The sequence below is a fragment of the Amblyraja radiata genome, chromosome 23 (genome assembly GCF_010909765.2).
Source record: "Amblyraja radiata isolate CabotCenter1 chromosome 23, sAmbRad1.1.pri, whole genome shotgun sequence".
Lineage (NCBI taxonomy): Eukaryota > Metazoa > Chordata > Chondrichthyes > Rajiformes > Rajidae > Amblyraja > Amblyraja radiata.
In genome coordinates, this window is record NC_045978.1 from 20,376,693 (window position 1) to 20,403,494 (window position 26,802).

At 47.7% G+C, this 26,802-nt stretch overlaps 1 protein-coding gene across 2 annotated transcripts in view; it reads left to right on the top strand.

Annotated features, from left to right (window-relative positions):
- The first annotated feature begins 3,860 nt into the window (after positions 1-3,860).
- LOC116986298 (embryonic polyadenylate-binding protein B-like) overlaps positions 3,861-26,802 on the top strand; it is a 30,748-nt gene continuing 7,806 nt past the window's right edge. For both annotated transcript variants that reach the window (XM_033041688.1, XM_033041689.1), the window contains exons 1-13: positions 3,861-4,053; positions 5,024-5,217; positions 6,965-7,080; positions 9,691-9,830; positions 10,810-10,904; positions 11,432-11,569; positions 11,747-11,842; positions 12,719-12,991; positions 14,578-14,668; positions 23,974-24,099; positions 24,803-24,893; positions 25,504-25,640; positions 26,505-26,635. In XM_033041688.1, coding sequence (XP_032897579.1) covers positions 3,861-4,053; positions 5,024-5,217; positions 6,965-7,080; positions 9,691-9,830; positions 10,810-10,904; positions 11,432-11,569; positions 11,747-11,842; positions 12,719-12,991; positions 14,578-14,668; positions 23,974-24,099; positions 24,803-24,893; positions 25,504-25,640; positions 26,505-26,635 — 1,821 coding nt within the window. The remainder of the gene's footprint in view (positions 4,054-5,023; positions 5,218-6,964; positions 7,081-9,690; positions 9,831-10,809; positions 10,905-11,431; positions 11,570-11,746; positions 11,843-12,718; positions 12,992-14,577; positions 14,669-23,973; positions 24,100-24,802; positions 24,894-25,503; positions 25,641-26,504; positions 26,636-26,802) is intronic.

Genomic DNA, 26,802 nt, shown 5'->3' on the forward strand with positions numbered 1-26,802 from the left:
ATGTGCAAATTAAGGATGAATAATGATGAATTAATCCCCTCTGGTCTGAAAAAAATAGATATATGACCCATAAGCAGAGAACCATTTACACCATGCTGCCTTGGCAAAGCCACCAGCATAATCAAGGACAAGTCTCACCCGGTCACTGCTCCCCTCCCCTCCCCCATCAGGCAGGAGGTACAGAAGTGTGAAAACGCACACCTCCAGATTCAGGGACAGTTTCTTCCCAGCTGTTATCAGGCAACTGAACCATCCTATCACCAACTAGAGAGCAATCCTGAGCTACTATCTACCTCTTTGGAGAAGCTGGGACTATCTTTATTGGACTCTACTGGAAGTTATCTTGCACTAAACGTTATTCCCTTTATCCCTCCATCTGTATACTGGATGGCTCAATTGTAATCATGTAAAGCCTTTCCGCTGGCTGGTTAGCAGATAACAAAAGCTTTTCACTGTACCTCTGTACACGTGACAATAAAGTAAACTAAACTAAACGAGAAAATACAAGGAATTTATCATAGAGGAGGATGTAATGGCCATTACATTATGAAATTCTAACAGAACCATTAAATTTGTTCGCTAGTGTGTCAGACGATGCATAGCTCGCTGTTGGCTTCCGTCATCACAGAGTGCATGGTGCCATCGTGTCCGGGGATCTCCAAGAGGACGCTTCTGTCATGATCCCCAACCATTAAGTGACAGAGGAGTATTCCCCAGCCTAATGTCAGAAATATCTGTAGTGCTAAAAGAAAATGCAAATTTTTTGTCCCAAAGAGTTCCTCCAGCACTTTGTTCTTTGTGCAAGATTTCAACATCTTCAGACTCTTGTGTCACTAAGTACAGCACTGCAACTGCATCTGGCCTTGGGGAGATGACACCATACTGTGCAGACTGTGTATAACTCTAGTCTTCTTACCCAAGAAAAGATTTACTTGCCTTGGAGGGAAATCTACTTGCCATGGAGGGAGTGGACTAGACTGTTGTGTAGAAAGGAAATGCAGACACGTGGACACAAAATGCTGGAGTAACTTAACAGGCCAGGCAGCATCTCTGGAGAAAAGGAATAGGGTTCTTCAGAAGGGTGCGACCTGAAATGTCACCCAATCCTTTTCTGCAGAGATACTGCCTGAACCACTGAGTTACTCCAGCATTTTGTGTCTATCTTTGGACTAGACTGTTTCCAGGGATGTGAGGTTTGGATAAGGAAAGATCAAATATGCTGTGATTGTATTCTATAATATATCAAGGATTGAGAAGGGATGTCATCACCAATTATAGAAACATAGAAACATAGAAATTAGGTGCAGGAGTAGGCCATTCGGCCCTTCGAGCCTGCACCGCCATTCAATATGATCATGGCTGATCATCCAACTCAGTATCCCGTACCTGCCTTCTCTCCATACCCTCTGATCCCCTTAGCCACAAGGGCCACATCTAACTCCCTCTTAAATATAGCCAATGAACTGGCCTCGACTACCCTCTGTGGCAGGGAGTTCCAGAGATTCACCACTCTCTGTGTGAAAAAAGTTCTTCTCATCTCGGTTTTAAAAGATTTCCCCCTTATCCTTAAGCTGTGACCCCTTGTCCTGGACTTCCCCAACATCGGGAGCAATCTTCCTGCATCTAGCCTGTCCAACCCCTCTTTATAAGGCACAAGACTGCATATGCTCAAATCTTGAGCGCTGGAGGAATTTAGCAGGTCAGGTAGCATCTCTGGAGGGAATACCCAGATGCTGCCTGAACCCCGAGTTTCTCCAACACTTTGTGCTTAGCTGGAGATTGCAGCATCTGCAGTTCCTCCATGAATTGTTGGGATAGAGATAGGCTTGGAGCTCACTGAAGGGCGGGGCGGGGCCGGAGGGTGGGGTAGGAGTGCGTTGGGTTGGGTTGGGTCGGGTCCTGGCTGGTCCGGGCGGGGCGGATCCCAGCCCACTGTTCCCATGGTAGAAACGAGGGTTAATGAACAACTCTACAAGTCCTATCACCGAGCCAGCCGCTCATGTTGTGCGTTAATTAGCTTATCTTTAAGCAATTGCCGGGAAGAGGAATGTATTGAAATCGTGATATGGACTCAGACAGAACGTCTGATTGTATGAAACAGGTGTTGTCGGTGACTTTGGGATTTCTACAAGCTTGATTGTGATAGTGTGTGTGGTCGAACAGGCCAAGCCGGATCATCACCAGCTTTATGGAACAGTCTCGCCATTTGGGCACGTCACCAAAAATATATATCTATCCACTGTTTGTAAATACAATCCTGGTTACTGTAAATGGACAGACTTATCCCCAAATAAAATTATAATTCCTTCCAATCAAGGTGCGGGGATCCGTGCAGAAGGTTTTGGATGTAATTGGAGGGGAGTTACAGATATCCTATCCTACCCCTCCCATCACATCTCACCCTATCTCTTCTCTCCCCAACCATTGAGTTGATGCCTGCGCTATTACGCGCAGTTCTGTGGACTTTATAAACAGTTATAGGGGGGTTCGTGTCCGCTACATTAAAATATCATCTCACCCAAAAAAAGAGAGAGTGGAGGAAAAGATCGCTCGCGGAGGTAAGGAATGGGACAAGTCATGAGATACTGCTTTTCCGAGGGCCCCATAATCGTAGACTGGAGCCGTTCCCTACCCCGGAGATTCCTCGGGGGAGTCAACAGGAGCCGGGCTGGCCCGGTCAATCTGACCCGGGTGGGGTGAAGGCTGGGAAAGGAGAGCAGCGTTGCTCTGCGCCCCCTTGTCCCGGTTGTAACGCGGGCCCCGGGGAAGGTGGTGAATTCTCCGTGGGAAGGCGGCGGATGGGCTTGTGTGTGGGTCACTTGAAGTCTTGAACAATGGTGAATGGTCACCAAATTCACGTTATATTTGGTGTTGCGTTGGGCCTTGGTTCTATCTTTTATTGGGACCCTGTGTGTCGGAAGCCTTGGTTCTGTGTCCCTGACAAAAACCGGGCGAGAGGAGGAAGCGTTACCTCTTAACTATTTGTGATAGTTTATCTCTGTTGTGGATGCTAAGGGTTGGAGGAGTAAGGGTGGGGGCGTTAGGAGAGGAGGAGGAGGAGAAGGAGGAGGGGCGACCAGACGCAAGTTCCCTTGTCCCACCATCTCCCCAAACTTTTCCAGGTTTGTATTCTACCTCCTGGTGCTTCCTCCAAAGGAGGGTGTCCCAGAGCCAGTGTACAGGGTGTCGTGGGGAGGGAAGTATCCTGTATGTGCATCCAGACTCGGCAAATGACTGATTTTTAAGAGCCCCCTAAAATGGCACAGAAAACCAGTAAGATTAGGGCCTATAGAGATGGGAATAAACCTCTGAGATATGGCTACCTTCTGTAAATTAACAAAATTAAATATAATCAGACCATTGCCCCTCACTAATCCTCTCAAGTCTTAAGGTGGTGGTGGGGAGGGTGGGGATTTAATAGGAACCTAAAGGCTTTTTTTACACAGAGGGTGGTGGGATAAGGTGCCAAAGGAGGTGGTTGAGGCAGGTACTATCGCTACATTTAATAAATATTTGGGCAGGTACATGGATAGGATAGTTTAGAGGGATATGGGCCAAATGCAGACAGGTGGGACTAGTGTAGTTGGGACATGTTGGTCAGCATGAGCAGGTTGGGCCAAAGGGCCTGTGTGACTACAGGACATCCAGATGTTAGCCTGTTCTTGTGCCCATTGATTGGTCCCATGAGAAGGTTTGGTCAGAGGTGACCCATGAGATGTTGATGGAGATTGGAAGGTGGGGAAATAGTTTCCCAGTTCTGCTCTCCAGTGGTGTGGTAACTGTGATTAGAGGGACACCTCCTTTCCTGCACCAATCACTTGTTCTGTTGAAACTCCCCACAGAACGCTGCCAGCACCAAGATGAATGCGACTGCACCCAGCTACCCCATGGCCTCTCTCTATGTCGGAGACCTGCACCAGGATGTCACGGAAGCCATGTTGTATGAGAAGTTCTCTCCCGCCGGGCCCATCATGTCTATCCGTGTGTGCCGTGATATGGTCACCCGGCGATCCCTGGGCTACGCTTACATCAACTTCCAGCAGCCTGCAGATGGTGAGTGAGCACGGGCGTGGAGGCAAGCTGCTGGGCTAGCAGCTGGAGGGTTTGGCTACTGATCCAGAGCCATGAGTTTGAATCCCAAATAGAAACTTAATTTCAAGTAATTAAATGTAGTTAGTGAGAGTTTCACAGAGCTGAACAGCATAGAAACAAGTCAGTCAGCCCACCTCATCCATGCTGACCAAGTTGGCATACTGGGCTAGTCTGATTTAGCCCAATTCCCTCTAGACCCTTCCTATCCACATATCTGTCCAAATATCTTTTGTAAGCTAATTTATCTGATTCCATAGGTTCCTCTGGCAGTTCATTCTGAAAAAGTTGCCCTGAGGTCCCTCTGAAATCTCTCCCCTCTCATCTTAAGCCTGTGGCCTCTAGTTTTAGAATCTCGGCCGCCTACATGCCAAAGAAAAAAACTCCCAAACAATCCTAAAGTTAGGTACAAACACAATCTTTAAAATCCATTTGGACAGATACATGGATAGGAAAGGTTTAGTGGGATATGGGTTTGGCATAGATGGGCAGCATGGTTGAGTTGGACTGAGCGGCCTATTTTGGCGCTGTGTGATTTTCCAAATCTACAGTAGGCCTCTGCTATAAAACGCTGTGATGGACTGATGGATTGCGTTAGTGAAGTGATGCATTTTCAGAATAACTGTTACTCTGTAGGCACAGTGCTGCCTCGTGGTGCCAGAGAACTGGGTTTGATCCTAACTGTGGGTGCTGTCTGTATGGAGTTTGTAACCGCGTGGGTTTCCTCTGTGTGCTCCGGTTTCCTCCCACATTCTAAGTACGTGCAGGTTTGTAGGTTAATTGGCTTTGGTAAATTTGTCCCAGGTGTGTAGGATAGACTTTGATCGCTGGTCAGTGAGGAATGGGTGCGCCGTAGTGCCTGTTTCCGCGCTGTATCTCTAAACCAAACTATGTAACTCTGCAGGGACAGTAACTCTCCTCTCTCCGTCCCCAGCCGAACGTGCCCTGGACACCATGAATTTCGAGGTGATCAAAGGCCGGCCTGTCCGCATCATGTGGTCCCAGCGTGACCCCTCCCTGCGCAAGTCTGGCGTGGGCAACATCTTCATCAAAAACCTGGATGAGTCCATTGACAACAAGGCCTTGTATGACACCTTCTCCGCCTTTGGAAACATCCTGTCCTGCAAGGTAGGACCCTGCGAGGGGTATATGTACCACTCGAGCCTATGGAGAGATGTGTACCACCAGAGTTTCCACTGGACCAAAGGTTCACCTGGATGTGTATAGGACCAGCATCAGTCTGAAGACACGATTTGTCCTCAACACTGACAATATTTGTCCCTGATTGTCCTGGTCCTTTCTTGCTTCCAGCTCCTCCTCCCTACAATCTGTCTGAAGAAGAATCCTGACTTGCAAAAGTCACCTGTCTACTTTGTCCTAAGATGCTGCCTCACCTGCTGAGTTACTCCAGCACTTTGTGGCTCTCTTTGATACAAACCAGCATCTGCTGGTCATTTTTATTGCAACTTGTTCTATGCTCATAAAATAGGTCTGTATAGGACCAGCATCAGTCTGACTTTTTACCAGAAGGTGGTGGGTGTTTGGAACGAGCTGCCAGGGGAGGTAGTTGATGCAGGTGCTAGCACAATGTTTAAAAAAAAAACAATTGGATAGGTATGTGGCATATGGGCCAAATGCAGGCAGATGGGACTGGTAGAGATGAGGCATGTTGGTTAGCATGGGTAAGTTGGGCTGAAGGACCTGTTTCCACACTGACCCTAATGATGCCTGTCATTTCCTTCCACTGATGCTGGCTGATCCCTTGGGTTCCACCAACACTTTTTTTGCTTCATAAGCTTTTCACTGTATCTCTGACCATGTGACAATAATAAACTAAAGTGCTCTTATTTCGAGTCGTTCCGCATGGAAACGGGCCCTTCGACCCAATTTATCCATGCTGGCCAAGTGCCCATCTAAGCTAGTTGCGTTTCCCCACATTTGATCCAGGTTCGTCTAACCTTTCCTCTCCATTTACCTGTCCTAAACACAAAGTACTGGAGGAACACAGCAGGTCAGGCACCATCTGTAGATGGAATGGACAGCTGATGTGTGGGGTCTGGGCCATTCATTGGACTTGCTTAAATGTATCTGCCTCGACTGCTTTGTCTCACTTCATATACCTATCACCCACTGCATGGAAAAAGTTGCCCCTTAGATTCCTATTAAATCTTTTCCCCCTCACCTCTGCCCTTTAGTTCTTGATTCCCCCTCCCTGAGAAAAATGTGCATTCGCCCTATCCCCCTCGTGATCTTGTATGCTCTGCAAGATCACCCCTTGGCCTCCTGCGCTCCAAGGAATACAATCCTACCCTGTAACAAAGTGCTTCGGGTCCTGGCAACCGCCTCCTAAATCTTCTCTGCACTCTTTCCAGCCCGATGACATCCCTCCTGCAGCAGCTATAATGAAAACTGACCATATTGCTTCAAATGTGTCCTCGCCAAGGTCTTGTACAACTTTACCATAACATAGTAACTTCTATACATGCTCCCAGTCTAATGAAGGCCAGAAACCAAGAGTGCAAGGGTTTGGTTTAGTTCATTGTCACGTGTACCGAGGTACAGTGAAAAGCTTTTTTGTTGTGTACTATCCGGTCAGCGGAAAGACTAATCATGATTGCAATCGAGCCGTCCACAGTGTAAATGATAGGATAATGGGAATAACCTTTAATGCTCGATAAAGTCTAATTAGTTAGTCCAAGATGTGGGGAGTTGGAGAAGGGAATGGGGAAACCTTTGAACGTTCCCGTCTGGAATTAGAAGGATAGAATTACGGAAGGGGATTGTCAGAAATGTTTAGTTGTTCTCTGGTAAGTGAGAGGGTGAATGGTCCACCTTTCGATCAGTTCATCTGGAAGTTCTGCTCCCTCTCTTGCAGGTAGTCGGTGATGAGAGTGGATCAAAAGGATACGGCTTTGTTCACTTTGAGACGCAAGAAGCTGCCAGCCGAGCGATTAATACCATGAACGGGATGTTGCTCAATGACCGGAAAGTGTAAGCCTTGTTCTGTAGTGGGGAGGGGAGAGAATGTGGGGGCCATCACAGGCTGTCTCCAGAATATCATTTGTTCCTAGATCCTCTGAGGTTGTGCTCTGATGTGATTTCCTTATAAAAGATAACTCTGCAATTTTTTTTTCCTAAATATACTGGGTGCATAAAATTATCCAATATATAATTGGACCCGGCTGAAGACCAGAAAAGGATAAAGTGCTGGAGTAACTTAGTGGGTCTGGCAGCATCAGTGGAGAGAATGCATCCATGTTCTCCAGAGAATGCTGCCTGGCCTGCTGAGTTACTCCAGCACTTCATGTATCACCAAAACTAACAAATAAAGCTTCTCCAATTCCGACAAAAAGCCATTGACCTGAAATGCCGACTCCTGCTTCCCTCTCCACGGATGCTGCCTGGCCTGAGTGGTTCCAAAATTCTCGGCAACTGTCAATGGAATTGAAAGATACAGCTTGGAAACGGCCCACCGAGTCTCACTGATTCCATGTTATCCCATTTCTAATCCACTCCCTACACACTGGGAGCAATTTACAGAGGGCCAATTAACTCCCAAACCCACGCATCTTTGGGATGTGGGAGGAAACTGAAGCACCTGGAGGAAACCCGCATGGTTGCAGGGAGAACCTGCAAACTCCACCCAGACAGCACCCTACGTCAACATCCAACCCTGGTCTCTGGTGCTGTGAGGCAACGGCTCTACCCGCTGTGCCTCTGTGCCACCTTGTTTGAAAGTAATTTTCAGTCTGAAGCATCACCCATCCTATTTTTTTCCAGAGATGCTGCCTGACCCGTCGAGTTACTCCAGTGTCTATCTTTGGTATAAACCAGCTTCTGCAGTTCTTTGTTTCAACTTGAAGGTAGCGGTGTGGAGATGTCTCTGGTGGTCTGGCTGGGGAAGGCTTGGGAAGATCAATCTCCTCGCACAGATCCATCGAGACATCCTGCATGCACCTCCAGCCATGGGTGTTGGTCAGGCCTGTCCTCTGTGTCGAGGTGACTTTAGTGGAGTGTACTCCCTCCGGTACTCTGCAGGTTGAGCAAACTGAAACAAGTTGCTAACAAATGCAGTTGCTCCTGAATTTGCATCCAGTGTGCTTGTGTTTTGCAAACTAAATGAGGTTGGTTTTTGATCCTTTTGGTGAGATCTCTAGGAGGACTGGATGTGCAAGTGTTTGCAGCTGACGTTCCCTATTCCGATGCAGGGTTTTTATAAGAATAATAACTAACCTGCCTGCCCCATTTTCACATTTGCAGTGAGCTGACGTGTCGCTGGTAAATGTTGTCGATGGAACAAAGAAACAGCCCCTTTGGCCCATCTTGTCCATTCTAAACTCATTTGCGCTGCCTGCATGTGATCGACATCCCTCCATTCCCTGCATATCAAAGTGCCTTTCTAAAAGCCTAGTAAACACCACTATTGCATCTGCCTCCACCGCCACCACCACCCCTGGCAGCACTCGCCACCCTCTGTGTTCAAAATTAACTTGCCTTGCACATCTCCTTTAAACTTGGTAAGTCATCGGAGCAGAGTTAGGCCATTCAGCCCATCGTCTACTCCATTCAATCATGGCTGGTCTATCTTTCCCTCTCAACCATATTTTCCTGCCTTCTCCCCATAACTCTTGACCCTTGCTAATCAAGAACCTGTAAATCTCTGCCTTAAACTTCCCCCTCTGGCCTTTAAACTATGCCGTCTAGTCTATGACTTTTTTATGACTGTTTATTTCAAATCTCCAGAATTTGTGTTCCTTTTTTACTTGTTACACTGTGGCTGTGTGGCAAGTGTAATTATCACCAGGCTATTATCCAATAGAATACATTTTCCACTCAACCTGGTAAGTTTCAAGAGCGTGCAAAGAGCAGAACCCGGTAAGTTTCAGGGGAAGTCCATCTTAGTGAGTCATTGGGATTCCCAATTAGTCAGATGGCTGATCCACTTCCGATTCGTACCTTTGAGATGCCATTGGGTGGAGATACCGTGAAGGCAAGAAATTGCTGAGAGTTGTGGACATAGCCCAGACCATCACGCAAGCCAACCTCCCTTCCATTGACTCCATCTACATTTCACGCTGCCCTGGCAAGGCCACCAGCATCATCAAGGAACAGTATCACCCCTATTCTCCCCTTTCCCATCAGGCAAGAGGTACAGAAGTATGAAAACACACACCTCCACATTCGGGTAGTTTCTTCCCAGCTGTTAGCAGGTAACTGAACCATCCTTTCACCAACTAGCGAGAGGTCCTGAACTACCATCTACCTCATTGGAGACCCTCGGACTATCTTTAATTAGACTTACTGGAATTTATCTTGCACTGAACTTTATTCCCTTTATCCTGTATCTGTACACTGTAGATGGCTGATTGTAATCATGTATGGTCTTTCAAACTTATTGGATAGCACGTAACAAAAAGCTCTTCACTGTTCCTTGGGCACGTGACACTAAACTAAGGATGCCAATGAAACAAGATCTGAAGTTGTAACTACATGTCCTCCGGTTTTCCTATCCTTCGGAATGTTAACAATTGTCTGTAATTGAGTTATTTATGGTTTCCCTCATTTGTGAATGACTAATTTGGATGTTGTGTTTGTAAAAAGGTTTGTCGGACACTTCAAATCCCACAAGGAGCGGGAAGCGGAGTTTGGTAGCAAGGCTTTGGAGTACACCAACATCTACATCAAGAACTTTGGCGAGGACATGAGCAGCGGCAGACTACGGGAGATCTTCAATGTCTTTGGTCAGTTTGGATGGTTGTGCTCTATCGTCCTCCTCCTGACCTTCGACCTAGACCTCCATTTAACCACCTTGACACAGAGGATCAATGATGTTATAGTCGTACAGTGTGGAACAGTCCCTTCATCCCAACTTACCTACTACGACCAACATGCCCCATCTACACTAGCCCTGCCTGTATATTGCCCATATCTCTATAAACCTATCCTATCCATGTACCTTCCTAAATATCTCTTAAATGTTCTGATAGTACCTGCCTCAACTACCTCCTCCAGCAGCTCGTTCAATACACCCACCACCCTTTGTTTTGTTTTTTTAAAGTTACCCCTTGGATTCCTATTAAATCTTTCTTTCCCCCCCCCCCCCCCCCCCCCCCCCCCCCCCCCCTCGCCTGTAACTCAGCGGGACAGGCTGCATATCTGAAGAGAAGGAATGGTTTAGTTAGCATTTGTAGTGTTTAATTACCTGATGTTTGTTGGAAAGAAGCTGTTCCTGAACATGGAGGTCATGGTTTTCTGACTCCTGTGCCACTTTCCTGATGGTAGGAGTGAAAGGAGAGCATGGCCAGGGTGGTGTGGGTCCTTTATGATGATGTTGGCTGCCTTTCTGAGTCTGTGCCTTCTGTAGATCCGTATGATGGTGGGGAGGTCAGTACCCAAAATAGACCAGGTAGTGTTCACCGCTTTTTGTAACCTCCTGGGTTTGAGCTACTTAAGGCCGTGAAGAAACCAGTCGATATGCTTTTCACCGTACACCTGTTGAAGACGTCCTCCTTGTATCTCAGTGGCTGGGAAGAAGGATGGGAGGGATTTTGCCTGGGGCTGGGGTCTGAAGAGTCCGTGGCTGACAGAGGTGGGGTGGTGACCGTGGGGGTGGGATATTGTGGAGGGAGGGAGGGGTTGGATCTGCCTGTCTCCCACCCCACCAGCTCCCGTGGCTACTAACATTGTGTGACTGACACGAGTACATCTCCCTGGTTGAAGGAAAGACGCTGAGCGTCCGGGTGATGACGGACCAACACGGACGTTGCAGGGGCTTTGGCTTCGTCAACTTCGAGAAGCATGAAGATGCCCTCAAGGTGAGAACTCTGGTGGACAGAGTTTGCCCGTGTAAACCAGCATCTGTACCTCCTTGTTTCTAACTCCCCTGATGGCTCGTTCCAAATACCCTCTGTGAAAACGTTGCCTCTTGTGTTCCTATTAAACCTTGCTCCTTTCACCATAAGCCTGTCCTCTGATTCTTGATTCCCTTACTCTAAAAGACTCTGTGCATTCACCCTATCTGTTCCCCTCGCGATTTTATGCACCTCTATTAGAACACCCTCTGCCTCCTCCTGTCCAAGGAATCAAGTCCTAGCCTGTCCAACCTCTCCCGAGAGCACTCCTAAACTTTTAGGAAACTCTTCATTTTCATGGCTTTGACCATGTCTGCACTGCAGCCCACTGGAACGGAGGTCCGAGCCGGCCCCTGAAACCCTGGGCCAAGGTTTGGTATTTCACTGAGTTGGAGTGGATGGTCGAAGCTGATGGGATTCCACGATGACCGTGTTCTGCAGTGCAAGTCCTCTCCCTCTCGTCCTGACTCGCGGCTCTTTGACATCTCCAGGCCGTGGCCAAGATGAATGGCAAGGAAATCAACAGCCGGGCGGTGTACGTCGGCCGGGCCCAGAAGAAGGCGGAGCGTCAGAGTGAGTTACGCCGCAAGTTTGATGTGATAAAACAGGAGCGGAACAGTCGGTATCAGGTGAGTAGGAGGGAATGGGAACAGGCCACTCGGCCCCTCTAGCCTGCCCTGCCTTTCAACATGATCATGGCTTTGGCAAAGGGAGAAACTTGGGTGGATTGGGGAACGAGGCAGCACTGGGGCACATGTTGCCCTGTTCCTGGGGCACTGACGCATCTTCTGGTCCTTGGTCCTAAGGGAGTGAACCTCTACGTGAAAAATCTAGACGATGGGATCGATGATGAATGTCTGAGGAAGGAGTTCTCCCCGTATGGAACTATAACCAGTGCAAAGGTACCAGCCATGAATTCTACCCCCCCTCCCCCACCCTCTTCTAGAAGGTACACAAAAAAATGCTTGAACAACTCAGCGGGTCCAGCAGCATCTATCCAGCATCTGCAGTTCCTTCTTAAACACTCTTCTAGAAGGTACTGGGAACTGGCTACATGTTGCGAAACAAGTTTGACAACTTGAGGCGACTGGTTATGGCCAGGAACTCGTGGACTATTACATAGAAAACACAGTGCTGGAGTAACTCGGCAGGTCAGGCATCATCTCTGGACAACTTGGTTAGGTGAGGTTTCGGGTTGGGACAGGGTGGAAATAGGCCCTGCGGCCCACCTAGTCCACACAGACCAGCGATCACCCTATACACTAGTTCTATCCTACATACTAGGGACAATTTACAATTTAAAAAAAAAAAAACAAAAAAAAACCCAAGGTCAATTAATGTAGAAACCAGCATGTCTTTTGAAATGTGGGAGGAAACCAGAGCACCCGGAGAAAACCCACACGGTTACAGGGTAAACGTACATACCCCAAACAGACTGCACCCATAGTCAGGATTGAACCTGGGACTCTGGTGCTGTGCGGCAGCAATCTGAAGATTATTAAAGAAGACACTAAAGATGAGTCTCTACCTGTAACATCAACTATCCATGTTCTCCGGAGATGCTGCCTGAGCCAGCACCGAGTTGCGTGACTAAGGAGTTATCTCCGTATGGAAACTATCACCAACGCAAAGGTACCAGCCGTGAATCCCCCTTCATGGGGGAGTTACTCCAGCACTGGAGGAGGGCAAGGCTGGTTTGTGTGTTCCTGCTCCGTGGGGGTGGAGAGGTGGGCTCTGTCCGGCCCTGGGTTAGACTCTAACCTGCGTTGCCTTGCTAGGTGATGACGGACGGAACTCGCAGCAAAGGCTTTGGTTTTGTCTGCTTCTCCTCGCCAGAGGAGGCCACCAAGGCTGTGACGGAGATGAACGGGCGCATCGTCAGCACCAAGCCCCTATACGTGGCCCTGGCCCAACGCAAGGAGGAACGCAAGGTCCACCTCACCAACCAGTACATACAGCGCCTGGCCAACGTCAGGGCGCTGCCTAGCCCGCTGGTCGGATCCTTCCAACACCTGCCCCCTTCTGGATACTTCATGCCCACTCTACCCCAGGTAAATGGAAGGGGGGGATGGGGGGGGGGGGGCAGAAATAAGTTGGGAGTTGGGCAGATCACATGGACAAAGATTTCCCCCAAAACTCTTTTTTCCTCAAGACAGCTTTTTTCCGCTTGTTGATTTCCGAAGTGATTTTTTCAATGGTATTCTCGTATCCCAACAAAATAGTAGTGTTACAGTATAACCAATTTGGCCCAAATATAACATTCCCCACTTCTTCATAAAACAGTAAAAATAATACAGCACTGGAACAGACCATTTGTCCCACATGATGCCGAGGTAAACTAGCCTCTGCTGCCTGCATGTGATCCATATCCCTCCATTTGCGTGTGCCTATCCGTTTAAATGCCACTAACGTATCTGCCTCCACCACCATCCTGTATGTGTAGGTGTGTGCAGATTGGAAAAATGTGCCCCGCACATCTCCTTTAACTTTGTCCCTCTCACCTTAAAGCTATTCCCTCTAGTCTTTGACACTGCCAGCCCAGGGATAAAGGTTCTCGCTGTTTAGCCTGTCTGTTGGATGGGAGCAGGGAGAAGGAATGACTGGGGTGGGACAAGTCTCTGATGATAGACACAAAATGCTGGAGTAACTCAGCGGGACAGGCAGCATCTCTGGAGAGAAGGAATGGATGGCTTTTCGGGTCGAGACTCCCCTTCAGTCTGAAGAAGGGTCTCGGCCTGAAACGTCGCCCATTCCTTCTCTCCAGAGATGCTGCCTGTCGTGCTGTGTTACTCCAGCATTATGTGTCTATCTTTGGTTTAAACCAGTTTCTGCAGTTCCTTCCTACACAAGTCTCTTGACTATGTTGACTGCTTTCCCGAGGCAGTGTGATATATAGACGGAGTCAATGATTGGTTCGGGCATTTTGGGGGATGGCTATTCCTAAGTAAAATCCTGTGTTAAGTTGCAGGATTCTGGTCTCCTATTCTGATTATTTTTGAAGTGGAAGGTGAATGAGTTGCTTTAAGTACGGAGCAAGTCTTGTGAATGGGAGAGCGTTGTGTCTCTGTTCCCATTGGTCAGTATTAACCTTACTCCCTTCCCATTCCTACATCGACCTTTCTGTCCTGGTCCTCCTCCATTGCCCGAGTGAGGCAACACACAAACTGGAGGACCAGCACCTTGTATTCAGCTTGGGCAGCTTACAGCCCATCGGTATGAACGTTGAGTTTGCAACGTTTAGGTAACTAACCTACAAACATACCACCCTACCCCTTTCCCCCCCTCTTTTTCCTCTCCCTCTCTTTCCTGTGTTGCACTCATTTCTCCCGCCCCAATCCACCTTCCACCTACATCACTTCCTCAGTCTTCACTTTTCACACCTTATCTCACAGCCCTTCTCATATCTAGCCTTTGTCCAACCATCTGCCCATTGCAACTCCTCTCTCCTGTATCCACCTTTCACTTGACAGGCTTTGCCCTGTCCCCACCTGTTTTCTAGCTTTCTTCCTTCTCCCCGTCCCACTCCAATCAATGAAGCTCCCGACACAAGATGTTGCCTGTCCATGTTCTTCACAGATTCTGCCTGACCCGCTGAGTTACTCCAGCCACTTTGCATCGTCCATTTTTGTGTCCACAGGTTCAGAACCGGACTGCATATTACGCTGCCTCTCCAGTGACTCCCATCCGCCCATCACAGCGTTGGACTGCGCACCCTATCCGCCCTCCTAGTGAGTAACGGTTCGATGCAGCCTGACTACTTACCCGTAGAGAGAGAGAGAGAGTAACTCTCCACAAAATACAATACTTTTGTTTTTTAAAACACACGCACAAATTCCAAGTGTTCCGAAATGCTGGGCACAAACATTCCCTTCTCCAACTGGTTATTTTCAGCTGTAAGATCGCGAGGATCTCTGAATTCAGCTGCCTTCACTTCGCCAAACTAGGCTGAGCAGCCAACCCTGTTAACGAACCCTCGGCCAGCAAGCAAGCGGGACACAGCACAGATTTCATTAACGTTTTTCATGATCGTTCTGTAAAACCTATTTAAAGATTAGAATGTGCACTTCTGGTTAGGTCAGAATGATGAAGAATAAACTGTTAAATGTTGGGCATTCTGGTGACTGCTGTTCTTTGGTGAAATTCGGCTTTAAGATGCAGGATTTCTCTCTGATTATGTCAGGAATACCAAGTGCTTGAGTAACTCAGCGGGTCAGGCACCGTCTCTGGAGGACATGGATGGGTGATGTTTCAGACCAGGACTCTCCTTCAGACTGGAGAAGGGTCCCGACCTGAAATGTTGCCTGTCCACAAACCTCCAAAGATGCTGCCTGATCAGCGGAGTTACTCCAATACTTTGTATTTTACACAAGATTCTAGCATCTGCACTTCCTTGTGTGTGTGTCATATGTACCGTCATCAGAACAAGGAGATTCTTTCTTGCTGCAGCTTAAAAGGCCTGAAACGCAATAACACACTGATAAACATACTCAATATTTCAACAATTTAATAACTGTAGTAGTACTACTGTAGGTACCCGTGATAGTGCAAAACTGGTCCATAGTGCAACCAAAGACATGGGCCACAGTTGCTGAGGTTAATATTGTGCAGTGTTCACATGCCTGATGTTTAGTTTAGTTTATTGTCACGTGTACCAAGGTACAATGAAAAGCTCTTTGTTGCATGCTATCCAGTCAGTGGAAAGAATATACATGTTTACGATCGGCCTGTCCATGGTGTATCGATACGGGATAAATGGAATACCATTTAGTGCAAGGTACAGTTCAATTGAAGATGGTCCAAGGGTCTCCAATGAGGTAGATGGTAGATCAGGACCAGTCTCTAGTTGATGATAGGATGGTTCAGTTGCCTGATAACAGCTGATGGTTATTGGGAAGAAGCTATTCCTGAACCCGGAGGTCATTGTTTTCAGGCTCCTGTACCTTTTTCCCGATGGCATGAGTGAGATGTGAGCATAGCCAGTATGGTGCGGGTCTTTATTGCTGGCTGCCTTTATGAAGCATTGCCTCCTGTAGATCCCTTTGATGGTGGGGAGGTCAGTATCTGTGATTAATGCTGGACTAGAGTTTTCCCCTGTAATTGCCACAGTGAATACAATTCCCTATTATTCTCACCACTAAAATCCAGGCCCGCATTCTAGAACTGCATCTGGGGGACGGTTCCTTAGCACAGCGGTGCAGTTACTGCCTTATAGTGCCAAAGACTTGAGTTCGATACTGACTACAGGTGCTGTCTATATGGAATATGCATGTTTTCCCTGTGAATATGGGTTTTCTCTGGGTGCTCCGGTTTTCACCTCCATTCCAAAGACTTGTCGGTTTGACACAATGCTTGTGTGACCCAGCGAGTCAGACAGCATCTCAGGAGAGAAAGAATAGGTGATGTTTTGGGTCGGAACCCTTCACACCGAAAATATCACCTATTCTTTTTCTCCAGAGATGCTGCCTGACCTGCTGAGTTACTCCAGCGTTGTGTGTCTATCTTTGGTGTAAATTAGCACCTGCAGTTCCTTCCTACACAGGTTTATAGGTTAATAATTGGCTTCTGTAAATTGTCCCTAGAATGTAGGATGGAACTAGTGCATGGGGTGATTATTGGTTGATGTGAACCCGGTGGGCTGAAGGGCTGTTTCCATGATGTATCTCAAAACTGGACCACTTTCAGAAGCTAATCATGGAAAGTTGGAACCATTTAAATCTTTCGAGTGGATTGTAAAAGCACCACCAGAGGGCTGCCTTTCACCACAATCCAGTCTGATTGCATTGCAAGCTAGAAAGGGAATGGAGAAGGAACACACAGTGCTGGAGTAACTCAAGGAGTCGGGCAGCATCTCTAGAGAACGTGGACAGTTTCTTCCCAGCTGATATCGGGCAACTGAACTGTCTTATTCAATTCAATTCAATTCAACTTTAATGTCATTGCACAAATACTAAGTATGGGTACAACGAAATGCAGTTTTGCGTCAGTCCGTAGTAGTAGTGCAATATAGAAATTTAAAAAAAAAGAAGATACAGAATAATCAAAAATACAGAATAATTAAACAATGGGGACGGAGGGACTGGAGAAATCTATCGGCGGGACTCCGAGTTCAGCAATGTGATGGTATAATTGTAGAAGCTGTTCCTCATCCTACTGGTACGAGACCTGATGCTCCTGTACCGCCTCCCTGATGGGAGGAGGGCAAACAGTCCATGGTTGGGGTGGGAGGGGTCTTTAATGGTCTTCCCAGCCTGTCTCAGACACCGTTTTCGGTGGAGGGCATCCATGGCAGGGAGCGGGGCACCGATGATGTGCTGCGCGATTTTCACCACCCGTTGCAGTGCCTTCCTGTCCGCAACAGTGCAGCTGCTGTACCATACCGTGAAGCAGGTGGTCAGGATGCTCTCGATGGTACAGCGGTAGAAGTTGGTCAGGATCTGGGGGGACAGGTGGGCTTTCTTGAGCCTCCTCAGGAAGTAAAGGCGCTGCTGTGCCTTTTTGATCAGCTTGGAGGTGTTGAGGGACCAGGACAAATCCTCCGAGATATGTACCCCGAGGAATTTGTAGCTGGAGACGCGCTCCACCTCAGTCCCGTTTATATGGATGGGGGTATGACTGCCTCCTCTGACCTTCCTGAAGTCGACAATAATTTCCTTCGTCTTCTTGGAGTTGAGGACGAGGTTATTGTTGGCACACCAGGTTGTCAGGTGCTGGACCTCCTCTCTGTAGGCTGACTCATCGTTGTCACTGATCAGTCCTACCACCGTGGTGTCGTCAGCAACCTTAATGATGGCGTTGGATCCGTACTTAGGGATGCAGTCGTGAGTGAAGAGGGAGTAGAGGAGAGGGCTGAGCACACAGCCCTGTGGCACGCCGGTGTTCAGTGTTATAGTGGAGGAGGTGAGGTTGTTGACCCTGACAGACTGTGGTCTGTTGGTGAGGAAATCCAGTGTCCAGTTGCAGAGGGAGGTGGAGATGCCAAGTCCGCTGAGTTTGGTGATCAAGCTGGCGGGGATGACAGTGTTAAAGGCAGAGCTGAAATCAATGAACAGCAACCTGATGTAGGAGTTGTTGTTGTCCAGGTGGGTCAGGGCAGAGTGTAGGGCCGCCGATATGGCATCCTCTGTAGACCTGTTGGCCCGGTAGGCAAACTGATGGGGGTCCAGTGTGGGGGGGTAGGCTGGCTTTGAGGTGGGCCAAGATCAGCCGCTCAAAGCACTTAGCAATGACGGGGGTGAGTGCCACTGGGCGGAAATCATTGAGACTCCCTGTGGCTGACTGTTTGGGCACTGGCACGATGGTTGATGTCTTGAGGCAAGTGGGGACAACACCCTGGGCCAGTGAGAGATTGAAAATGTCGGTGAAGACTGGGGATAGTTGTCCAGCACATGCCCTAAGAACCCGGCCAGGGATGCCATCGGGGCCGGCAGCTTTGCGCTCATTCACCTTGCTCAGTGCATCTTGTACAGCAGAGGTGGAGAGACTGAGGGGTTGTTCACCAACTAGAGAGTGGTCATGTCCTACAATATACCTAATTGAAGACCTTTGAACTACCTTTAATTGGACCTTACTGGACTTTATTGTACACTAAATGTTATTCCCTTTATCCTGGATCTGTGGACAGCTTGATTATAAACGTGTAGTGTCTTTTCACTGACAGTAGAGCACAAAACAGAGCTTTTCACTGTACCTCAGTACATGTGACAATAAATAAACGAGACTAGGTGATGTTTCGGGTCAGGACCCTTCTTTACATCCCAATTTGAAATGTCACCTATCCATGTTCTCCAGGGATGCTGCCTGACCTGCTGAGTTACTCCAACACTGTGTTATTTTGTGTAAATCAGCATCTGCAATCCCTTGATTCTACCTTGGAAATGGAGAATATTTTCTGGTTTAAAATGGGTTTACGATTCACAGTTGGGGGAAGTGATGTTTTCCCCCAGCAAGCATGTCTAGAAGCAGGGGAGATCTTTAAGAAAAGGGATATGTTGTTGGAGATGATGAGAAATTACTTCACCGGGGATGGTGAATGTTTGGAATTCTCTATCCAGGAGAGAGAGAAGAAACAACACATTCATAGTTTCAAACAACACGAAATGAGCCCTTAGGCCCAACTCGTCCATCTAATATATTTCATCAAAGCGAGTTCTATTCACTTGCATTTGGCCCATATCCCTCTAAACCTTTCCTGTCCATGTCCCTGTCCAAGCAACTTTTGAGTGTTTTTGTTGTACCTGCCTCAACTATCTCCTCTGGCAACGCATTCCATATACACCGACTTTCTCTTAGAAAGTCAGGGTCATACAGAATAGAAACAAGACCTTTGGCCAAACTTGTCCATGCTGATCAACATGCCCCATCTACACTAACCCTAATCTGCCTGCCTTTGGCCCAGATCCCTCTAAACTTTTCTTATCTGTGTACTTGACCAAATGTCTTGTCATCATACCTGCCTCAACTTCTTCCTCTAGCAGCTTGTTTCATACACATAACCCTTTGTGTTTAAAAAAAGTTACCCCACTCACCTTAAACCTATGTCCTCTCGTTCTTGATTCCTCTACTCTGGGTAAAAAGGGCTCTGCCTTTACCCTATCTATGCCTCTCATAATCTTGTACATCTCTATAAGACCACCCCTCATGCTCCTGCGCTTCAAAGAATAAACCCCGAGCTTGTTCAACCTCTCCATATAACTCGGACCCTCAAGTCCTGGCAACATCCTTGTAAATCCTTTCTGTGCTCTTTCCAGCTTCTAGGGAAGGATGACCAAAATATCTGATAAGTGGGATGGTTTTATAATTGAAAAAGACACTTGGACAGGTTCATGGATCGGAAATGTTATGAGGGATATGGGCCAAACACTGGCAAATGGAACTAACTTAGATGGGGCATCTTGGTCCACATAGTTGAGTTGGGCTGAAGGGCCCGTTTCTGTGCTGTATAATTCTATGAACAGGAAGAGTTCAGAGTCTCCTTGTTGTAAGGTTAAGAAGAATAGATGGCGGCGGCGGCGCGGGCACATCGTGACGCCCCGTGTCTCACGAGAATTTGCAAACTAGCAATAATTTACTTACTGTTCCATTATTCTATGTTCGCTCTTCTGGGTGAGATGCTAACTGCATTTTGTTGCCTCTGTACTGTACACTGCACAATAACAATAAAGATTGAATCTGAACAGAAGGTGATACAGGAACTACAGATGCTGATTTACAAAAACGTCTGTGTTGCTGACCTGCTGAGTTACTCCAGCACTTTGTGTTTAGAGTAGCTAATGTTGTTCCTTTACTTGAAGAGTGGTAGAGATAAAACCAGAAACCACAGGCAGGTAAGACTGGTCAGTAGTTGGGAAACAGTTGGGAAAAACTCTTCGTCAGAATCTATGATCACTTGGAAAGGCAAGGGCTGACTAGAGGGAATGTACGGAATATCCCGTCTCTCAAATCGGAGTTATTTTGAAGAGGTTATAGTGGCAGCACAGCGGTAGAGCCGCAGCCTCTCGGCACGAAGACCCGGGTTTGATCCTGACTACAGGTGCTGTTTGTATGTTTTCCCTGTGACCGTGTGGGTTTCCTCTGGGTGCACGGGTTTCCTCCCATATCCCAAAGACGTGCAGGTTTGTAAGTTAATTGACCTCCGTAAATTATCCCTGGGATAGAACTAATTTACGGGATGATTGTTGGTCGGCATGGACTCCGTGGGCCGAAGGGCCTGTTTCCACACTATCTGTAAACTAACGACGGAGTTTGTGGAGAGTTCTTCTTCTGTCTGCACGTTCGTAGCCAGTGGTGTAGCATGGGGATCAATGCTGGGACTTGGCAAATGTCTGTGCTCTAAGATTACTGAGGATGCAAGGATTGATGTAGGTAGAGGGGTTTCCCACGGGTTCAGGGATGGAGATCAGCTGGGAAGAGTTCCCAGTTCCCTCAGTTGATTAATTGGATACATAATTGGTTTGATGGTAGGAAGCAGAAGGGGGCATGCTTTGATTAGTGATGTGCTTCAGATCGGTGCTGGGGCCATTGATTTGGCATCTACATCAATGATTTGCATGAGAATATGCAAGGCATAATGAGTAAGTTTGCAGAGTACAGTAAAATAGGTGGTACTGTAGAAAGTTCAGAAAGGTTATCAAATTTGTGGTAGGACTTTAATCAGCCAGATAAGTGGCCTGAGGAATTGGTCTAATTCTGATAGATGCGCGATATTGTATTTTAGGAAGTCTAACCAGCGCAGGACCTTCACCGTGAATGTCTGGGCTGGTGGGAGTGTTGTAGGGCAGGGGGATCTAGGAGTACATGTACATAATTCCCTGAGTGGTGTCACAATAGACAGGATGGTGAAGAAGGCTTATGGCATAAGCAAGGGGATTGAGTAAAGTCGTTGGGATTTGATATTGCTGAAGCAGCACTTGGTGTATTATGTTCCGACTTGGTCATCCTGCTTTGGGAAAGAGAAAATAGACATTTTTATTTTATTTTATTTAACCTTTATTTAACCAGGAGAAGTCTCATTGAGATTAAAAATCTCTTTTACAAGAGAGTCCTGGCCAAGACAGGCAGCAGCACAGTTCCACAGTTACAGACAATAATTTAAAAAAAACAAAAAAACAACAGAGAACATATAAATAGAGTCAGTCAGAACATCATCAAACAAAGCATGTACAGACAGAAGAGCCCGCTTCAACATCATTAAGAAGGGATTTAAATCTGTTTATAGAAACCAGCTCCTTAAGTTTCAGTTCATTCTGCAGCTGGTTCCATGCGAAGGAAGCAGCATAACTAAATGCCCTTTTCCCCAGTTCAGTACGGACTTTAGGTACAGTTAGTAAGAACAAGTCCTCAGAGCGGAGCTGATAAGTTCCTGTACTTTTTCGAATTACATACTTCTGCAGGTATGAAGGAAGAACACCGAGGATAGTCTTATAAATAAGGATATGCCAACATGGTGAATGCAGAGCCTTTTACAAACATTGGGGGAATTGAGAACCAGAGGACAATGGTTTACGGTGAGATTGGAATGATTTAATAGGAGCCTGAGGGGCAACTTTTTCATTGAGGGTGGTGGGTGTATGGAACGAGCTGCCAGAGGAAGTGGTAGAAGTGTGTACAGTCAGTGTTTAAAAACACTTGGGTATATTGGATATACGAAAGAAATACAGGGATTATGGAAGAAATGGGAATAGTGTAAATGGGCATATGGGTCGGCATGGATTTTGGTCAAAGGGACTGTTTCTGTGCTGTACGCCTCAGACTTTATTTAAAAAAAATTATGCGAAGGGAATCGAGGGACGTGGGATTGGACCAGGAAGGTGGCGGTGGGTCAGCCATTATGGAGGATAGCAGAGTAGGCACAATGGGTAGAATGGCCTCCAGTGTCTTTGTTTATCTCTTTTGTGTTTGAACCTGAGATGCCCTTTGTTTTCCTCCGTGGTTGTGTTTTGCATTTGACTGTAGAGGTGTTGACTCTGATCTGTGACTGCCCCCCCCCCATGGTGCGAGGAGGTGTCTCGGTGCCTGATCCCACAGCTCCACACACTGGGCCTGGTCGGTCAGTGTTGGGCTTCAAGGTTTGCATCGAGTTAGGGTTTGGATTGTCCTGGTTGGGTGTTTATTTGGGATCCGAGCTTGGATGGGCCTGATTGACTCTTAGACTTTAGAGATACAACGTGGAAACAGGCCCTTCAGCCCACCGAGTTCTGCACTGACCAGTGATCACCCATACGCTAAGCACTATCATACACACTACGGAGGCCAATTAATTTCCGAACCTATACATCTTTGGAGTGTGGGAGGAAGCGGGAGCACCCGGAGGAAACCCACGTCATCAATGGCAGCATGTATAAACTTGGAACAGACAGCAGCCGTAGTCAGGATCAAACCCAGGTCTTTGGCGCAACTCTACCGCTGCACCAATGTGTCGCCCTGTAACGCGTGGTCTATTTGGATTGGTTTGGTCGGGGTGAAGGGCAATCCCTGGATGGGTCGGCACCAGCGGTCTACATCTGGTGGCCAGTTGCCTGTGAGCTCTTCTCTTGACTGAGCACCACCAGTCATCCCCAGTCAGAAAAGGACGTGTGACCTTGAAACGCCCCATATTCAGAGATAACCCGCACCTGACCTCTGTGACCAGGGTCAAACTCCTGACCTGGACGAAACGCATCCTAATTGTGACCCAGTCGCAAGGCCCAGGGTCCAGTCCTCTTTCCCCACCCGAAACGTCACCTATCCACGTTCTCCAGAGATGCTGCCTGACCCGCTGAGTTACTCCTGCACTTTGTCTCGTTTTTGTAAACCAATATCTACAGTTCCTTGTCCACCCCTTCCTCACTGAGGCCTTGAACCAAAATGTCACCTGTCCATGTTCTCCACAGATGCTGTCCGACTTGCTGAGATCCTCCAGGGCTTTATTAGTTGCCTAAGATGCTGGCATTTGCAGTCCCTTGTGTTTCTCATTGAGGGACTAGTTATTTTGGAGTTGGGACTACCCTGTCCACATAACCATTGATCACCCATTCACATTAGTTCTATATTGCCTCACTTTTATAACCACTCCTTACACATTATTTAGAATTGAAGTAACTCACAAACCAGCGTGTGGGTTAATTCAAGTGTGGGAGGAAACCCACGCAGTCACAGGGAGAACGTGCAAACTCACACACGGCACTCACAGTCGCTTAACGGTGAAGGAGGCAACGTTTAAAGGGGATGCACAGGAGCAAGTTTTTTAATATGCAGAAGTTAGTGGGTGCCTGCAATGTGCTGCTGGAGTAGTTGTAGAGGAAAATATGATAGTGGTGTTCAAGAGGCTTTTGGATAGAGACATGGTTGGGCGGGGAATGGGGGGGATATGGATCAGAGGAGATTAGTTTAACTTGGCATTGGACATTGCAGGCCAAAGGATCAGTTCGGGTACTGCACTATTTAATCAACTGTAAATCATTTGAGAGGCTTAACTCTGCACCGTGGCACAGATAGAGCAGGGCCTATTCCTGTGCTGTCCTATTTTCTGTGTAATGTGTGAATGTTGTTGTTACAGCCCCCTACCACAGCGTGGTCCCCACCAACCGAGGAGGAGCTCCCCGGAGAGGGGTCACCAGCATCAGCACAATGAGACAGGCTTCCACCCAGGTTCCCCAGCTGCCCCCCAATGCCCAGAGAGTCGGTGAGTAGCCTGCAGCCTCCCACCACTCTGTCCCAACCACCCGGGTGGGTTTAGTTGGACCAAGGTACAGTGAAGTGCCTTTGTTGCGTGCTAATCAGCACTGGATACAATCAATTACAATCAAGCCATCTACAGTGTACAGATACATGATAAAGGGAATAACATTTAGTCCGTGGGTCTCCAATGAGGTAGATCAGGACTGTTCTCTAGTTGTTGATAGGATGGTTCAGATGCCTGATAACAGCTGGGAAGAAACTGTCCCTGAAACTCGTATCTCCAGATTAGGGGACAGTTTCTGCACAGCTGTTATCAGGCAACTTAACTGTCCTCTCACCAACTGGAGAATGGTCCAGACCTATCTACCTCATTGGAGACCTTCGAACTATCTTTAGTTGGACTTTACTCTGTGCTAAATGATATTTCCTTTATCCTAGATCTGTGCAATGTGGACGGCATGATTGTAATTGTGTATAGTCTCTTTGCTGGCTGGTTAGACTGGTACAAGTGCCAATAATAAACCAATTATGGTGGGGAAGGCAGTAGAATGGGGTTGAGAGGGAAAGATACTGTAGATCAGCCATGATTGAATGGCAGAGTAGACACGATGGGCTGAAAGGCTTAATTCTGCTCCTATGACGTGTGAACTTGTACACTTTTAACCTCTCTCTTTACCTTGTTTGGAAACAATCTGATCGTTGTGCAGCCACAATCGGAACACAGACCGTCGGTCCGCGTACAGTGCTGTCCGGACCAATGGTGCGGGTCCTTCCACAGTATAAATACACCCCGGGAGTGTGTCACACTCGGCACCCGCCCAGCCCACAGCAGGTACTGGCCCGGAGCCTTCGGCTAAACTTCCGGCAACAATCGGCTAAGTGGGTGGGGAAGGGTTTTGCTCTAATGTTTTTCCAAAGTGCGGGTAGTTCTGCTGTTAGCAATAGTCATGTTTTGTAGAAACCTCGCCATTATAGAAAATTGTAGTAGAAAATCAATTAACAATGGGAATAGGGGTTTGGAGGCTGGAGTGTTTGACTCGCAATAATAAAGAATATAGGCACAAATTGCGGGAGTAATTCTGGGTCGGGCAGCATCTCTGGATATAAAGTTTGGGTGATGTTTCGGGTCTGGCACCTTCAGACATAAAATCGGGTTGATTTTATTATTCGAAACCGGGTGGACCACGTGAAGGTTGCAATCTCCCATCCCGACTCTCTAGTAGCAAAGGTTGTACGTAACATGATTGAATAGATCATCATTGCACGTGTGAATGAGAGTGATCACATGTCAGGTTCAAGTGATGCAAGTGCTGGGGTCAGCAGCTGACGGGGTGGGCGGATCTGTCATGGATTCTCTGGGGCATCACTCCTTGCCATTGATCATTGGCATTCCTCACTCGTGCTGGAGTTCGGAGTTGTGTAATGGGGTCTCTCTTGTGCCGCTGTTGCAGGTGCCCCAGCCTGTGCCACGTGTCCATGGTCAGATGCCACTCACGACCTCCATGCTGGCTGCTGCCCTCCCCCTCGAACAGAAGCAGATGCTGGGTACGTGTCTACCTTGGAGACCACACACTGCCAAAGGACCAGGGGCTTCTACTGTAGTTGGACTTTATATTACTTCAGAGATACAGCAGTGAAACGGGACCTTTGTCCCACCATGTCCGCGCCGACCAGCGATCACTCCGTACACTACCACTATTCTACACACTAGGGACAATTTACACATTTTTACCAAAGCAAATTTACCTCCAGACCTCATCTTTAGAATGTGGGAGGAAACTGAACCACCAGAAGAAAACCCAGGCAGTCACGGGGAGAACATACAAACTCTGCACAGACAGCACGCGTAGTCGGGATTGAATCTGGATCTCTGGCGCTGTAAGGCAGCAAATCTACCACAGTGCCACCCAGTTCCATAGTTCCTGACCATAGTCACACAGTGTGGAAACGGGCCCTTCAGTCCAACCTGCCCACGCTGACTAACCTGTCCCACCTACACTAACTCTACCTGCCTGTGTTTGGCCCATATCCCTCTAAAACTATCCTATCCATGTACCTGTCTAAATGTTTCTTAAACATTGCGATAATACCTCCTCTGTCAGCTCACTCCATACACCAATCTCCCTTTGTGTGTGGGGGGGGGGGGGGGGGGAAGTTGCCTCTTGTTCCTATTAAATCTTTCCCCCGTCACCTTAAACCAATGTCCTCTGGTTCTCGATTCACCTTGTAAACATGTAAAATCTTTCTGCTGACAGTATAGCAAGCAACAAAGGCTTTTCACTGTGTTCCTCAGTACATATGGCAATACTAAACTCAACTCAAAGGTCTTTTTGGACATTGGCCTGTTTAGAAGCCATGGGCAGATGATTACTGGAGACGTTTTGGAACTCTTATGTTCTTGATTTATAGGTGAGCGTCTCTTTCCGCTGATCCACAGTCTGCACCCGACCCTCGCCGGCAAAATCACCGGGATGTTGCTGGAGATCGACAACTCCGAGCTGCTGCACATGTTGGAGTCTCAGGAGATCCTCTGCTCCAAGGTGCGAGAGTGGCCAGCGAGGCCTTGTTTACCGAGAGGGGTGGATGTTGATGGGGTTGGGAATGGCAGAGGGTCGCTGGTGTCCTGTGGTTGACGGAGAAAGCTGAAGGGTTATACAGTAAGCCCTCCTTATTATCGTTATATCCGGCTTCGTTTATAGGGGACGGA